The sequence below is a fragment of the Labeo rohita genome, chromosome 18 (genome assembly GCF_022985175.1).
Source record: "Labeo rohita strain BAU-BD-2019 chromosome 18, IGBB_LRoh.1.0, whole genome shotgun sequence".
Taxonomy (NCBI): Eukaryota; Metazoa; Chordata; class Actinopteri; order Cypriniformes; family Cyprinidae; genus Labeo; species Labeo rohita.
Genome location: NC_066886.1, coordinates 18,401,027 through 18,416,256, shown reverse-complemented (window position 1 = coordinate 18,416,256; position 15,230 = coordinate 18,401,027). Strand labels below are relative to the sequence as shown.

The window sequence follows — 15,230 nt, the reverse complement described above, 5'->3', positions numbered from 1 at the left end:
ATTTTCTTTTTAACATTTAACATTTTACAATGAAGGAGGAATTGCCTTTAACCTCTCAATTTTCAAATCAGTTTGCATAGATTTTACATTTAGCAAATTTGCTTATGCATTTGTATATAATACTTTAACAAACTATTATGATTTAGTTCCGAACAGCAGTGCTTTTCTGAAAGAACTGTTTATGGCAGTGTTTCCCAGAATGAAGATGTACCTGGTTTGCTGTGGATTTGATAGTTTCTCTGGTAAATATTTGGGTAACGCTTTAGATTACAACCCGCAAAGAACTACGTAAGTATACTGAATTTACGGTGTATGTTTCTGTAATTATAGTGTACCTATAAAGAACGTACATGTAGGTATAAGGGAACAAAATGTTATATTTGGGTAATAAAGGGATAACAAACCAGATATTCAACCTGCAAAGAACTACATAAGTATACTGAATTTACGGTGTATGTTTCTGTAATTATAGTGTACCTATTAAAGAACGTACATGTAGGTATAAGGGACCAATATGTTACGTTTTGGTAATAGAGAGTAACAACCAGATATACAACCTGCAAAGAACTGCGTAAGTAAACTAAAGTTACGGTCAATGTTTCGTATTTATATTGTACCTACGTGTAAGTATAAGGGAACAATAGGTTACGTTTGGGTAATAAGGGGGTAGCAAACAGCTATGCAAATAATTTATAATGGATTAATTTAAAAAAAAAACTTAACAGGTACCTGTTCTATTAAATCGTAAGTTTGGTGTATCTATACGTAAGCTTTTTAAAATTACTGGGAAATTGTACTCTTGTTCCATGTAGTTACAGGGTAATTGTAACTGTAAATTAAAGTGGCGATTGTTCCCCTCTTGTTCAACGAAGTTACAGGGTTGGTACATATAACAACGCGACGTAAAATGTGGTTCTACAAAATGTACATTTATTTACATTTTTACAAACATTAAATGTACAATACTGACATATTTACATCATCTAAACATTTAACGTTTACTTAATATGAAATTATAACATTTCATTCTGTTCTGTGTGATTTCTGTTGCCAGCTCGTTTCCAAGAATAGGTCTACATAATGTTATCATGACTACACGTTAAACCCTTAAAATAAATAATATTTCTGCAATCGTTTAATCATTCATGTAATATTAACTTCGTTTGCCGTGGTGGAACACAAAGGCGTTTTCTCTAACATGCTGTGACTAACAATAGAACCATAAAATACACCGAACACGCATCATAATTACAAATTAAACCATTTTATTTGTGTGCTGTAACCCAGATCTTGAGAATCCATACGATTTGCGAGGACCAGAACCAAATTCAAGGCTTTGTCCGGCGATCTTCATCTCCATCTCTAGCAGCGAGTCCAGCAGCAACAGCCATAAACCCGTGCTAAAGTGCATTTGCGACAGGAAAATCGGACGTTCATTGGCTCTCGCCTGCATTCGTCACAGATTACGACATGCCGTGTTTCTGGTGAGATGTGTTGGAATGACGCGCGGGCGCCTTCGAGGAGTGGATAAGGACAATAATCTGGATAATATTTTCAGCGATTAACAGTTTAAATTCTGCTCTCATCCTACTGCACCTCAAACCTACTGTATTCCGCCAGAGAGGACTGCGGCTGCAAACGCATCGTTATTTGGATTACTTTTTGTATGGCTGTTGACATTTTTGCAATAAATAAATGATTGTGATTGCACTTTCCTGTTTTTTATATTTTTATTACTGTTCAGTCATAGTTAACGTTAGGTTTAGAGGTAGAAGTGGGATTAGCGACTATAAAAAATATTTTTAGATATATTTTCAGATTGTGTGTTTATGTATTGTACCTACCCTGTAACTTCGTTGAACAAGAGGGGAACAATCGCCACTTTAATTTACAACCCGCAGAGGCACAATTACCCTGTAACTACATGGAACAAGAGTATAATTTCCCAGTAATTTTAAAAAGCTTACGTATAGATACACCAAACTTACGATTTAATAGAACAGGTACCTGTTAAGTTTTTTTTAAATTAATCCATTATAAATTATTTGTATATCTGTTTTCTACCCCGTTATTACCCAAACGTAACATATTGCTCCCTTATACTTACACGTAGGTACAATATAAATACGAAACATACAGTGTAACTTCCGTTTACTTGCGCAGTTCTTTGCAGGTTGTATATCTGGTTGTTACCCCCGAATTACCAAAACGTAACATAGCCTATTGTTCTCTTATACCTACACATACGTACTAATAGGTACACTATAATTACAGAAACGTACACCGTAAATTCAGTATACTTATGTAGTTCTTTGCAGGTTGAATATCTGGTTTGTTATCCCCTTATTACCCAAATATAACATATTGGTCCCTTATACCTACATGTACGTTCTTTATAGGTACACTATAATTACAGAAACATACACCGTAAATTCAGTTTACTTACGTAGTTCTTTGCGGGTTGTAATCTAAAGCGTTACCAATATTTGACAATATCTCATAGGTAAAGTAGATATTAAGGTAGATGAAAATGACAGTTACCCAAATGGGGAACTTAAGATGGGGGCTTCGTTGTGCGATGTTGTCTCTGATTAATGGAATATTAATTTTCAAATTAATATATGCTGTGGAGATTTCACATTCACATAGGCCTAACATTTTTGTTCCTCATTGTTAAGGTAAATGAATGTCCAGAACAATGCTTAAGTAACAAATTTTCTACCAGTCTTTTCTACTACTCTACTACTACTACTACTACTACTATTTTCTACTACTCCTCTCATATTCGGACTTGAAGTCTGACAAGCAGACACCAAACAGGACGGAGGAGCACGCGCCCACTGATAGCAAACCTTTGTTAGAATTCGGTATTTGTTGTGAATTTAGTCTTTGAAGTAAAATGACCACTGTGGTAGGGATACACACGTGTTTTTAAAATGGTGTTTTTAAAATTTACTGTTCTGCATGCAGTTCATTTTCTGTGGGATTTGTCCCTGTATCAAAATAAAAAATAAAAAAGGAGTATATTTGTGTAATGTGTCAGTGTCGCCACCTAATGGCCAATTCATTAAACCACGCATTTGTATGTTCTGTATTTCATAGGAAGAAGGTGACAGTAGGCTACTGACATAAAAGTGCTCACTCAAAGGGAATCTCTTTTTTCTTATAAATGCAGTCAATTTAAGTAAGCGCTTTGCGTTGTTTTTCACTCTCTCACACACACACGTTTAGTTTCAGTAGCTATCTAAATGGGGACATTACATAGACTTCTATTGTTTTTATATACAGATAATTACACATTCTCTAACCTAAACCTTCCCCTAACCCTACTCCGCACAGAAAACTTTCTCCATTTTGACCATTAAAAAAAAAAAAACTTAGCTGACTTCATTTTTAGTTTTACAAGAGGACGTCCTGATAGTGAGGTTTTTGGCAATTTTGTCATGTTTTGCTCACTTTTGGGTAGAAATTTGTCCCCAGAATATGGTTAAGTAGGTACACACACACAAATCTAAAAAGGATTTATGCTCCTCAATTGGTAACTCAACCTCACAGTGAAAGTCACAATTCCATTTTGCAACTTGTTTATTGAAAAAAAAAAAAAAAGAAATGTTTTTAATAATATTATATCATTTTTACTGTGGCTCTTTTGGAAAAATGCATTAAATAGATTAATGAAATGGAAGAAAAGGCTCTTTGGTCAAAAAAAGTTCCTGAGCCCTGTTGTTGGAGAATTAAAACAATCCAACAGAGCTGATTCTTATTTATTTATTTATTTATTTATTGCTGGCCCGAGTCGGTGCAGCTTAAAGGGAGTGTGGGGTAAGTTGAGCCAGTGGGTAAGTTGACCCACCCCCGTATCTTGGCAGCTGTACACTTTTACTGTCATGTATCCATGTATTTTGGTACCAACCATCATTTCTGACAGACTGTGAAAAGGAGAAACACATAGGATGAGTCAAACTTTAAAAACTACAAATTTCAATAGGCAGGTGTAATGACTGTTACAACGAAGTACATTTATCCAGGTCTAAAAATATTTATGATGCATATAGGTGATTTAGCAATGCGTAAAACCATGCAAGTAATTTAGCTAATTATTAGCCTGATTTTGTAAGCTTGCTAGTTTTTTTTTTTTTTCAAAATGGCAGCTATGGGGCAAAGTGAGGCAAATGCTGTGGGGTAAATTGAGCCAGAATTTTCACTTACTCCACCATAAGGAACTAAAGTTAAGTTAAATCTCTGAAGTATAAAACTGGTATTTTAATGTGATATTATGCAACTGGTTTAGTTTATCATATGATTTGTAGTTTATTTTATAGGGACCATTTACAAATCTACCCAATTCTTCTATGATAAAAACCAGCAGATGCTTTTGACTACATTATAATCACAGAAATATTCCCACTCATAGTCTCTTATGGCCTGTTCGACATTGCAGAAAAACTAACATGCCAAGAATCTTTTGACTAACAGGTTTATTAGTTTCATTGACATTTATTCCCTCATTCTAATTCAGTTTTTATTAATTTTACTCTACGTTTAGTCTGTTTTTGAGAAGGTTACGACTTTGGTGTTCAACATATTGTATTGCTTCAGAAATGCAAGCAATTCAAGACTGAAATTTAAACTTAATTTGGTGAGTTCTATGTTGTTTAAGTGAGCTTTAAAAAAAAATGACTCTGTAAAAGGAAATTAGATTATTTAAATTAGTTTTTAAAAGAGGTAAATTAACTTTCAAATTTCAAATGGGTTTGAATCAGATTCAGTTAGATGGTGAGTTTGCACCCAGATGATTTATCTTACCCACTGACTTGGGTCAACTTACCCCTAACCAGGGGCAAACTGAGCCACAGGAACACTTTTCTTATAAGAAGCCATATTTCTTATAAAGGGGACCACATAAGTAAAAAATGGCTCATCTTATCCTACTCTCCCCCTATTAGAATGTAGCTATTTCCATGACTCCAGGTGTTGAGTATTCAGTTTATCATATTAAATATAATATATGAAATATATATAATTATTACATATTACAAAATACTACTGCAAGTATTTGAGCTTGTAAACTTTATTGAATTTAGATGAAAAATATTAGTTTGTTAAGGTTAACCCTTTAATTGTCACTCCCTATCTTGAACATAGACATGAAAATGCACTATCCAAAGTTAAATTTTTATAATTTCTGAACGAAAACATTTTGTAATATGATTTTGATGTACAATTTCCATGGTAATGCAATGTCTGATTTTAAAATGGTTTCCAAAGGATGAATTTTGAGATTTTAAGTTTTCAGAATAATTTCTTAAGATTTCTATTGTGTGACAGGGAAAAAGGCAACAAAGAAAGTCTTTTTGTGACAAAGGTCAGAACTCCTGTTATGATGTACATTTTTGAGGAGCACTCTTGTCATAAATTAATCAATTACATTTCCTACATAATTTGTAACACAAAAGGGTGGTGAAATATCTATTTAGGAGTCTTAGACCTTCCCTTAGATATATAGTTTGTCATGATTAGATTAGAATTTATTTGTAATATGGTGAAGTAAACTTAAGCGTCCCACAGAGCAGAAAGTGACAGTGAATGACTTCTGTCATATCAGTAGCCTAATGAAATTTAATTTTACATTGTGCATGTGACCTCATGATCAAATGAGAAGCTGATTACCCCTGTTACACTGTAAAAAATAAAAAACACAATTTGTTGAGTCATCTTAAAATAATTTGTTACCCTGCTGCCTTAAAATGTTAAGTTCAGTCAACTAAAATAAGTTTAGTCAACTTGAAATGTTAAGTTGGATTAAGTAACAACTTAGATATTTGTGTTTGCTAAACTTAACAGATGGGTAACCCAGCTGCCTTCAAATTTTAAGTTGATTTAACTCAAATATCTAAGTTGTCACTTAGTATAATTTAACATTTCAAGTTGAATAAACTTTTTTTGAGTTGACTGAACTTAAAATTTTAAGCCAGCCAGGTGACAAATTATTTTAAGTTGACTCAACAAATTGTTTTTTTTTTTACAGTGTATTAGAAATGAACTGTTCTGTAAAAGCAGTGGTAAAAGTCCAAGACAAATCTGATATATGCAGCACAACGCATAAATGCATCTTTAATACATTTTGCTCTATTTTTTCCCCCTGGCCATTGTGCCGTATTTTATGAGGTACATAACACTTTACAATAAACTTCCATTTGTTAACATTAATTAACTATATAAACTAACAATGACAAACACTGGCAATAATTCATTGTATGTATTAATGTTATTTCATGGACCTAAGCTATCATGAACTAACAATGAACAGTTGTATTTTTATTAACTAGCGTTAACAAAGATTACATACTTATGGAACCTTATTGTAAAATGTTACCTGTACAATGCAAATATCTTACGGCTCCTCACAGCAAGAGCCACAAAAGGCCAAAAGTCTACCAGCAGATAGATCATAGTGTCTAAGCTGAATAAATAAAGTGATTTATTGTAGCTATGTGTATTTAGTACTAATATATGATATCCACAAATGCTATTTGCACTTTTCAAATAGCTCTAAACAGCCTGAAACACCTATAAAGTACATACAATTACACTGGTGACCCGATTTTTGAAATAGGGGACATTTCCTAGTTCAGTGCTCAAAATATCACTGAAATCTCACTTGTGTTTATATACGAATTAAAAAACGGGGACAGTATGTTTTTGTTTTTTATTTTTCATTTCCGGTACAACTCCAGGCGGGGACATTACGCCAAAAACCGAAACTGTCCCCGGAAAACTGATACGTAGTGTGTTTATGAGCCAGAGAGCGCCACCTATAGGATAATTTAAATCCTCAAATACAATGTAAATCAACCAGCGCGTCTAGTTGTTTCCTCAGCTCAATGACGTGAGTAGAGCATGCGCTGGGAGGCGTGTGAGCGCAGTGTATGTAAACTAGCGGCCTTTCCACTTGGTGACCGACGTTTGTGTTTTCTGTCAAGAAAATCCACATTATACATACTGTAAACATAAACAGGTAATTTATTCAATTCTAGAAATCGCGAAAGCTATTCAGTGACGGTCACACCGCTTCATCGTCAGCTGTTTGTTAACGCTAGATGTAAACTGTAGTTAGCTAACACGCTAGCTTTAGCGGCTCCGCCAGTGTTTTGCAACATTATATATAATCTCACATAAGCTGTAAATCTTAATTTTGCATGCCAGTTGCGCGAGTTGAGTAATGGACAGCCTTTAAAGTGCGTTTATAAATACAGTATAAATATATTACAGAATTTGTATGTGTGTTGATTTAGCCTGAGAGGGTTTAGCTAAGTTCCTTGGCAATCAACATTACTTTTTCTTACTTTATTTTGTTAGTGAAAAGTTAAATACGTGTTATTATGCGTTTAAAATGTAAAGGTCAACTATTAATTGTGTTATTTATGTAGCAAACGCAATTCTCCGTTACTCAGAAACTGACCGTGTAAACTTTTTAAATTTAGGTTAGTTAACCTGTAACTCTAAAATAGCATTTCCTTAAAGTGTTTGGACACTTGTTGTTCAGTAAAGACAGTTCACTAGTTTAGTTAGCAAAATGACAATTGTATTCTAAATTGATTGACACGACACAAGTGCTATATTTTTAATGTGTAGTTACTGCAGTTCATGCATATAGTGCATGAAATATACTTTTCTGTAAGTCTAAAAATGAATTTAGATTCAAAATGGCATTATATGTGACAGCTTGTTTGTTAGCTGGGTAGGTTGGTTGAATTGCCTCCTTTCTGTCCCATAGCAGCAGCCCTGCCCCGACGCGCCCCAACCCCAAGCGGAGCCGTCATGTGGCAGGAGGCCCGCAAACATGAGCGCAAACTGCGCGGGATGATGGTGGACTACAAGCGGCGTGGGGAAAGACGTAGAGAGTACTATGAGAAAATCGTAAGTCGAAAAACAAAAGTCCATGACCTTGACTGCACTTTCATTCTTTGTTGTTGGTTTTTTTTGAGCACAGCTTAACCTTGGTCCTGGATAGACGTTTTAAATAAACAAGCACACTTCTTTCATTCTGTGTAGAAAAAGGATCCAGCCCAGTTCCTGCAGGTTCATGGCCGGGCATACAAAATCCACCTGGATTCAGCTGTAGCCCTGGCAGCTGAGAGTCCCCTCAACATGTATGTAACCAGCATATGGTTGGACCAACATAACAGCCCATATGAAGATTTTGTTTGGAAAACTGTCACAGCTTCTTTCTTTGTCCTAACAGGATGCCTTGGCAAGGAGATACAAGCAACATGATTGATAGGTTTGATGTTAGGGCACACCTGGACTACATCCCCACCTATACACCAACTCTCCTGAACACTACGTGAGTAAAAAAATCTTAATGCATCTGTTGTGAAGGTAAATATAAAATAGATTACCTTGAGTATGCAAAGAAACAGAACGAGATAAAGACAACAGAAATTCTGTCATAAATTACTCACCCTCATGTTGTTTCAAACCTGTAAGACCTTCGTTCATCTTCAGAACACAAATCAAGATATTTTTGATAAAATCTGAGAGCTTTCTGACCCTGCCTAGACAGCAAAGCAGCTACCAAGTTCAGGGCACAGAAAGGTAGTGAGGACATTGATTAAATTGTCCATGTGACATCAGTGGTTCAACCTTAACAAAACGAAAACAAAAAAAAGACTTAATTCAACCATTTCATCTTTTTCCTGTCAGTCGTTGATGCACGTTTACGAGACTACCACAACACATGCGTTCTGTTGCAAGTTTCATTGCTGTCTATACAGGGTCAGAAAGCTCTTAAATGTCATAAAAAATATCTTACTTTGTGTTTCAAAGAAGAACGAAGGTCTTACGGGTTTGGAGCGACATGAGGGTTAATAATTAATGACATAATTTTCATTTTCGTGTGAGTTGTCCCTTTGAGGGACAATAAACTTTTTTGATTTAATTAACCAAATGTATTATATTTTGCCCAATAATATTTATTCTCTAATATTTTATAGTTTTAAGGGGATTTCATGCTAGTCAGTACTCATCTCTAAATTATGCACTATTTTTTTAATGTATAAAAATACAAGAATTAGAAAAAGTATATATTCTAAATATAAATGTAAAAAAATGTATTTTCAACTAATACACAGTTAAAGTAAAAAAAAAAGAGCAAATGCATTTAAAATCCAATGCACAGAAGGCAGATTGGTGCCACTCAGTAGGAGAAATAAAGAAAATCATATTTAATTCTATGTTGTAATAACTAGATGCCTGTGTAACCATATATAATAATATATTTAGGGATGTATGTTTTATAAATGCTTGTAAGAGTAAATGTTGACATAAATACTTGCTTTTAGTAGGTTTTGCATTTTAATATGTATTTAAACATTGCATTTTTTTTAGTTTTTTGAATTTCTTAATGGTGGTGGTTATTTATGATAAATGATTGTATTTTTGTGTTCATAAAGCAAATGCTACAGTCATTCGTATCATTCTAATCAAATAAAAAAAACTTCAGTTAAAAACATAATTTTTCAGTCTAAAATGACCGAAGACCCACCGGAGGTTAAAGAAGTTTTGATAAAATAATGCTGAACTGGTTTCTGCTTTGTGTCGTTTTTGATTGAGTACATTGTTTCTATCTCAGCACCCCAGAGCAGGAATCAGAAGAGAGGAAGTGCAATTATGAGCGCTACAGAGGTCTGGTGCAGAATGACTTTGCGAACAGTGAGTTTCTTTTGATTTCAGTCTGCTTTTGTTCCATTTCAGATGTGACCCTCGTAATGTTATTGATAAATCCGCAAAAACGTTCTTGTCATGTTATAGTCTCTGAAGAGCAGTGTTTGTACCAGATCTATGTGGATGAACTCTACGGTGGCCTACAGAAACCAAATGAGGATGAAAAGAAAAAGTATGAACTTGCTTATCAGTACTTAAACCATATGTAGCTGAGAGTATATTCTGTTAGATGGATCACATCATGTTTTTTTTTCACTGTTAGACTCGCTGAGAAGAAAGCTCAAATCGGTTATACATATGAGGACAGCACAGTGACCGAACCAGATGAACAGACGGAAAAGGGAAACGAGGATGATTCTGAAAACAGCGAGTCTGAGGAAGACGAAGTCATTCCTGACATTGGTGCGTTCTTCATACACTTCAGTGATTTAGTGATACATGATTTACATGAATATAGAAGGTATCCCCCTTACAATGTGTGTGAATGCTTTCCCAATTTGTAGATGTTGAGGTGGATGTAGATGAACTCAACCCGGAGCAAGTGACAGACATAAACAAGATGGCCACCACTTACGGCATGGCAGATGGCGACTTTGTATGGTTCGTTCACTTATTCTTTAAGTCAATAAAATGCAAACTTATCAGAGGAAATTCACCGTTTGAGCATATTTGGACAATATCTGAATGAATGCATTGTAATGACCTTGTACTTTTTTTTTTGGTCAAACATGATGTATAGTTAAAATCTAGTCTGTGTTTGTGGCAGGATGCTGAGAAAGGACAAGGAGGAAGTGGAGGCCATTAAGCATGCAAAAGCACTGGAGGCAGAGAAGGCCATGTACTCTGTATGGGCAGAATCTTTTCAACTTCTTTCCTCCCATTAAAGATGTTTGTATTTGATTATTAGTATTTGTAATAACAATGTTGTTCTGTTTTCATCAGGGCCGGCGGTCTCGCAGACAGCGAAGAGAGTTTAGAGAGAAGTATATGAAAGGCAGGCAGATCAGCCCACCCAGGTAACAACCCACATGATATGAGCTACACATTTCCACCGATAAGAAATAGTGATTAGTGTACTTGTACTACTGCCCAATTAAATTAGTTTATTCCAGAATTAAAATTTCCTGATAGTTTACTCACCCCTGTGTCATCTAAGATGGTTATGTCTTGCTTTTTTTAGTTGAAAGGAAATTAAAGAAGTCCACTTCCAGAACAACGGTTTACAAATAATTTACTCACCCCCTTGTCATCCAGGATGTTCATGTCTTTCTGTCTTCAGTTGTAAAGAAATTATGGTTTTTGAGGAAAACATTTCAGAATTTTTCTCCATATAATGGACTTCATTAGTGCCCCGATTTTGTAGCACAGGCTCTGGGATGTGCGTTCTTGAATGATTCGTTCATTTCTCCTACAACTTCAGAATCGTCTGCCATTGTTGTACGTTTTTGTTTGTAAACAGCGTTTGACGTTTCGACGTGATTCAATAGTACGTAGTGTCGTGAACGCGCATCCCAGAGCCTGTGCTACAAAAGCTTTTGTGCGTAAAAAGCATACACATTTTTATTTTCAGAAAAAATTGACCGATCGTTACACTAGATAGGACCCTTCTTCCTTGGCTGGGATCGTTTAGAGCCCTTTAAAGCTGCATTTAAACTAAATTTTGGTTCAAAATTGGGGCACCAATGAAGTCCATTATATGGAGAAAAATCCTAAAATGCTTTCCCCAAAAACCATAATTTCTTCACGACTGAAGACCAAAAGACACTAACATCTTGGATGACAAGGGGGTGAGTAAATTATTTGTGAATTGTTGTTCTGAAAGTGGAGTTCTCCTTTAAAGTTTTTGAGGAAAAAAATTACAGCATTTTTCTCCATATCGTGGGGATCAGTGGGTTAAATGTCCAAATTGCATTTTCAATGCAGCTACAAAGGGTTCTGCATGATCTCAGCCAAGGAATAATGGTCTTATCTAGCGAAACAAGAAAGTATATACTTTTCAACTACAAATGCTCGTCTTGCACTAGCTATGCATCCACAACTTCATGCATTATGTAGTCACGTTGAAAAGACCACGTGTGGTTATGTTTGTAGAAATTTGTAATATTTTTCGAAAATGACATATCGTTTCGCTAAATAAGAGCCTTATTCCTCGGCTGGGATCGCGTAGAGCCCTTTGAAGCTGCATTGAAAGTGCAATTTGGACCTTCAACCTGCTGATCCCCATTGAAGTCCACTATATGGAGAAAAACCCTGGAAAGTTTTTCTCAGTGTATATGTATGTGTGTAAATGTTAAAATCTGCACCAGTTACATGTGTTTCTGATTATTTTGACTGAAAATTGATTAACTGATTTTATTTTAATATGTACATTTTAAAAACAGCTATGCCAGAAGAGACAGTCCTACATATGACCCCTACAAGCGGTAAGTGTTCATGGATTGATACTGTGCACATTCATTTTGAATGATGTATAAATTATCATTTTAAGCATCCAAATAATTGAAATTCAGGTTCCCCAGTATTGAAATTCTGATCAATACCTTTAAACTGGTTGTTGATAACCAATAAATGGCTCGTATGAAGAAGTCAACAGTATTTTGTCTAAGTAAATTCAAAATCTAAAGTTCCAAAGAATAGATTTAACTGTTATTAGTGTTTTAATGATTAGTTTTGAGTGTTAGAGGATATCAAATTCAATCTGAATGTCAAAATAGGGTAAATAAACAGGCAGTGTTCATTATGACCAAATTGATCAATTAAAAAAAATGGTTACACTGTATTTTAAGCTGTGCTTGTTACAGTGTAATTATACATTTAAGTACTGAGTAATATTAATTAACTACATAGTACTGACTATATGGTTAGTGTTAGGATTAGGGTTTGGCCTAAGGATTACTTGCTTGTAATTAGGTATAATTAATTGTTATTTTAATAGTACATACATGTAACATGTAACAAGGATACCTTAAAATAAAGTTTTACCAAAAAAATGTAACAACATTGATAATTAGTATGGGACAGATAACACATTTTGCATCACTGATTATAGTTGCGCACAATACCTTTCAAAGGTTTGGATTAAGTGAGGTTTTTTTTTAATTCATAAATTGATCAAAAGTGACACATGACATTTACAGTGTTGCCAAATATTTATTTTTTAAATAAACACTTACATTTATCCTACAAATGGTTTCCATGAAGATATTAAATTGCCCCTATTATGCCATTTTAAGGTTCCTAATATTGTTTTAGGAGCCTCCTGCAATATGCATGCAAGGTCAAACAACGCTTTTGTTTTCTCAAAATATGCATTTAGTATCACCTCATTTTTAGCGATTCTCAAACGATTCATTCGAAGCAGTTCAAAGATTCAGTCTCTCTGAACTAGTGTTTCTCAACGGGGGTGGTACCGCCACCCCAGTGGGTGTTCAGAGAGCATCGGGGTGGGTGCTGCAAGCAATATTTTTGAAAGGGGGGCGCTGATCTGTTTTTGGGGGGAGTTTGGTTAAGACGAGTTTACACCAAAGATGTATGAGCTGAAACTTGCAAAAGAAAATGGTCTGCCACAACCTAACGCCTCTACAACTTATCGGTAGCGCAAGTGCGTTAGAAATAGAATGTGGCATCCGTTTACTGTAGCGCTAGGGCTCAGTTGTTACTGAACGACTGATTATAATGAGATCTATGTGCTTTAACACAACATGTCGAGCTGTTCGCGGCCAGTGTAGTAGTGTTACATTAGTGTTAGCTGCTAGTTTAAAAGAATACTCCCGCTTCTAGACTAGACAGTGTATCATTTCTTTAGCAAACCACACTGACAAAAAAAGCAAGATTTGAAATTTAATAGAACATAACTAATATATAAATCAGGACAGCACTAAAACAGTAACTATTTTGAAAATTCTATAACCTTTTCACTTTTGTTTTGCCTCTGTCCCAACTTTTTTTGGAGTGTGTTGCATACTTAAAAAATAATAAATAAAATAAAAAATAAATAAAAAAAATGTTTATATTCATAAAATACATTTAAGTTGGTCAGTGGAAACTTTGGAGATCTTTTCTTTGTACTTTTGCCAATTAAATAAAAATTAAATAGAATTAACAATTGTCCTATTGTTATCTCTCTTTTTTTGTCCCAGGCCAGAGTCAGACTCAAGTTCCGAGTCACGCTCTCGTTCTCGAACCCCAGGCAATGATAAGATCACATTCATTACCAGCTTCGGGGGCAGTGATGATGAAGGAGCCTCAGCCGCACAAGCCCCACCTGCAGCGGCGTCAAGCCACACCTCCTCCAACACCGCAGGTCATAGCAGGGGCTCCCGGTCGGTAACTTCCCCTTTCTACTTTTTGGCTCCTTAGTGGCTTTTTTCCTCATTTATTCATAAGTGTGTTCAGCTGTGATAGCATGTAGCCAGTGTGCTATGAGGTTGAGCTTCAAAATGATTGGTGATATTTTAGAATAATTGAGAGACCAACCAAGCCATTGTCTGAGATGCCAATTTAGTCTGTTGATTCGTTTTTGTAGCATATTCAGGGTTAAAAATGGTGTGGAATAATTAAATCCTGATAACAGGAAGCTCTTTAACTTGACTTGTGATTCAATCGTTTTTTTTTTATAGATTGCTTGTAATAACATAGCACATTATGTATTGCTTTTAGCCGAAGACGGTCTTCCTCCAGTCACTCATCCTATTCCTCCCGCTCCTCTTCACATCGGTCCTCACGCTCATCATCGCGTTCCCGCCGGAGTCGTCGTTCTCGTGGGGGCAGGGATCGGGACAGCCGATACTCCAGGTCTCGATCTCGCTCTCGCCGGCGGTCTGACTCACGTTCACGGCAACGCAGTGGAAGAGCTAGTTCGAGGAGACGATACGACAGGACAAGATCTCGTTCCACAGATCGGGGTAGAGACCGAAATCGTGAAAGAGACAGAGACCGGGACAGGGGGAGGCGCTACACAGGCCGTAGACGAACCAGGCAAGAGAGCGTGCTGAAGATATTTAAACCTTTTTTCATCCAGAAGAAAATTTATTAAATGAAACACTGTCTCTCTCTCAGGTCTCGCTCACGTTCTCGTTCTGGTGATCGTTACCGGAGTCGCAGCTCAGCATATAGGAGGGGCGGGAGCATCAGTCAAAGCCCCTCCCGTTCACCTGCTGCGAGTCGCAGCCTTTCCCCCTCTTCCCATTCTGCACCACCTGCTTCTGCTACTGCAGACAAACTGAGAAAGTAAGTTGCAACAAACCTGTAAGAACTATAGATACACTTTACCTACTTGACCTCAAAAAGTCAGGGATGTAAAATATGACTTGGGCGCTATGATTTCCACACTGCGGAAAACGCATGTGAAATCACAAAATCCAGTCTAAAATGGAATTGCATTATTATGTGGAATGTCACGTAATTTGTCAAATTTGGGATGAATGAATCAAAAGTAGGTCAGTACGCTTAAATCAAAACTCAATATGGACTAGTGTCTGAATATTAAGTCGCAAAAAACAGTA

General features: G+C 35.9%; 1 protein-coding gene across 3 annotated transcripts in view; it reads left to right on the top strand.

Moving 5' to 3' along the window:
• Positions 1 to 6,881: 6,881 nt before the first annotated feature.
• clasrp (CLK4-associating serine/arginine rich protein) overlaps positions 6,882 to 15,230 on the top strand; it is a 16,350-nt gene continuing 8,001 nt past the window's right edge. For 2 of the 3 annotated variants that reach the window (XR_007829742.1, XM_051135773.1), the window contains exons 1-14: positions 6,882 to 7,018; positions 7,778 to 7,920; positions 8,056 to 8,153; positions 8,246 to 8,347; positions 9,635 to 9,714; positions 9,814 to 9,898; positions 9,989 to 10,128; positions 10,230 to 10,326; positions 10,493 to 10,571; positions 10,669 to 10,742; positions 12,108 to 12,149; positions 13,866 to 14,048; positions 14,386 to 14,703; positions 14,785 to 14,955. Coding sequence is in view for 2 of the 3 variants with exons in the window: in XM_051135773.1 (XP_050991730.1) it covers positions 7,822 to 7,920; positions 8,056 to 8,153; positions 8,246 to 8,347; positions 9,635 to 9,714; positions 9,814 to 9,898; positions 9,989 to 10,128; positions 10,230 to 10,326; positions 10,493 to 10,571; positions 10,669 to 10,742; positions 12,108 to 12,149; positions 13,866 to 14,048; positions 14,386 to 14,703; positions 14,785 to 14,955 (1,568 nt within the window). In the remaining variant the exon portion in view is untranslated. The remainder of the gene's footprint in view (positions 7,019 to 7,777; positions 7,921 to 8,055; positions 8,154 to 8,245; positions 8,348 to 9,634; positions 9,715 to 9,813; positions 9,899 to 9,988; positions 10,129 to 10,229; positions 10,327 to 10,492; positions 10,572 to 10,668; positions 10,743 to 12,107; positions 12,150 to 13,865; positions 14,049 to 14,385; positions 14,704 to 14,784; positions 14,956 to 15,230) is intronic. The other variant, XM_051135774.1, reaches the window with a different exon arrangement.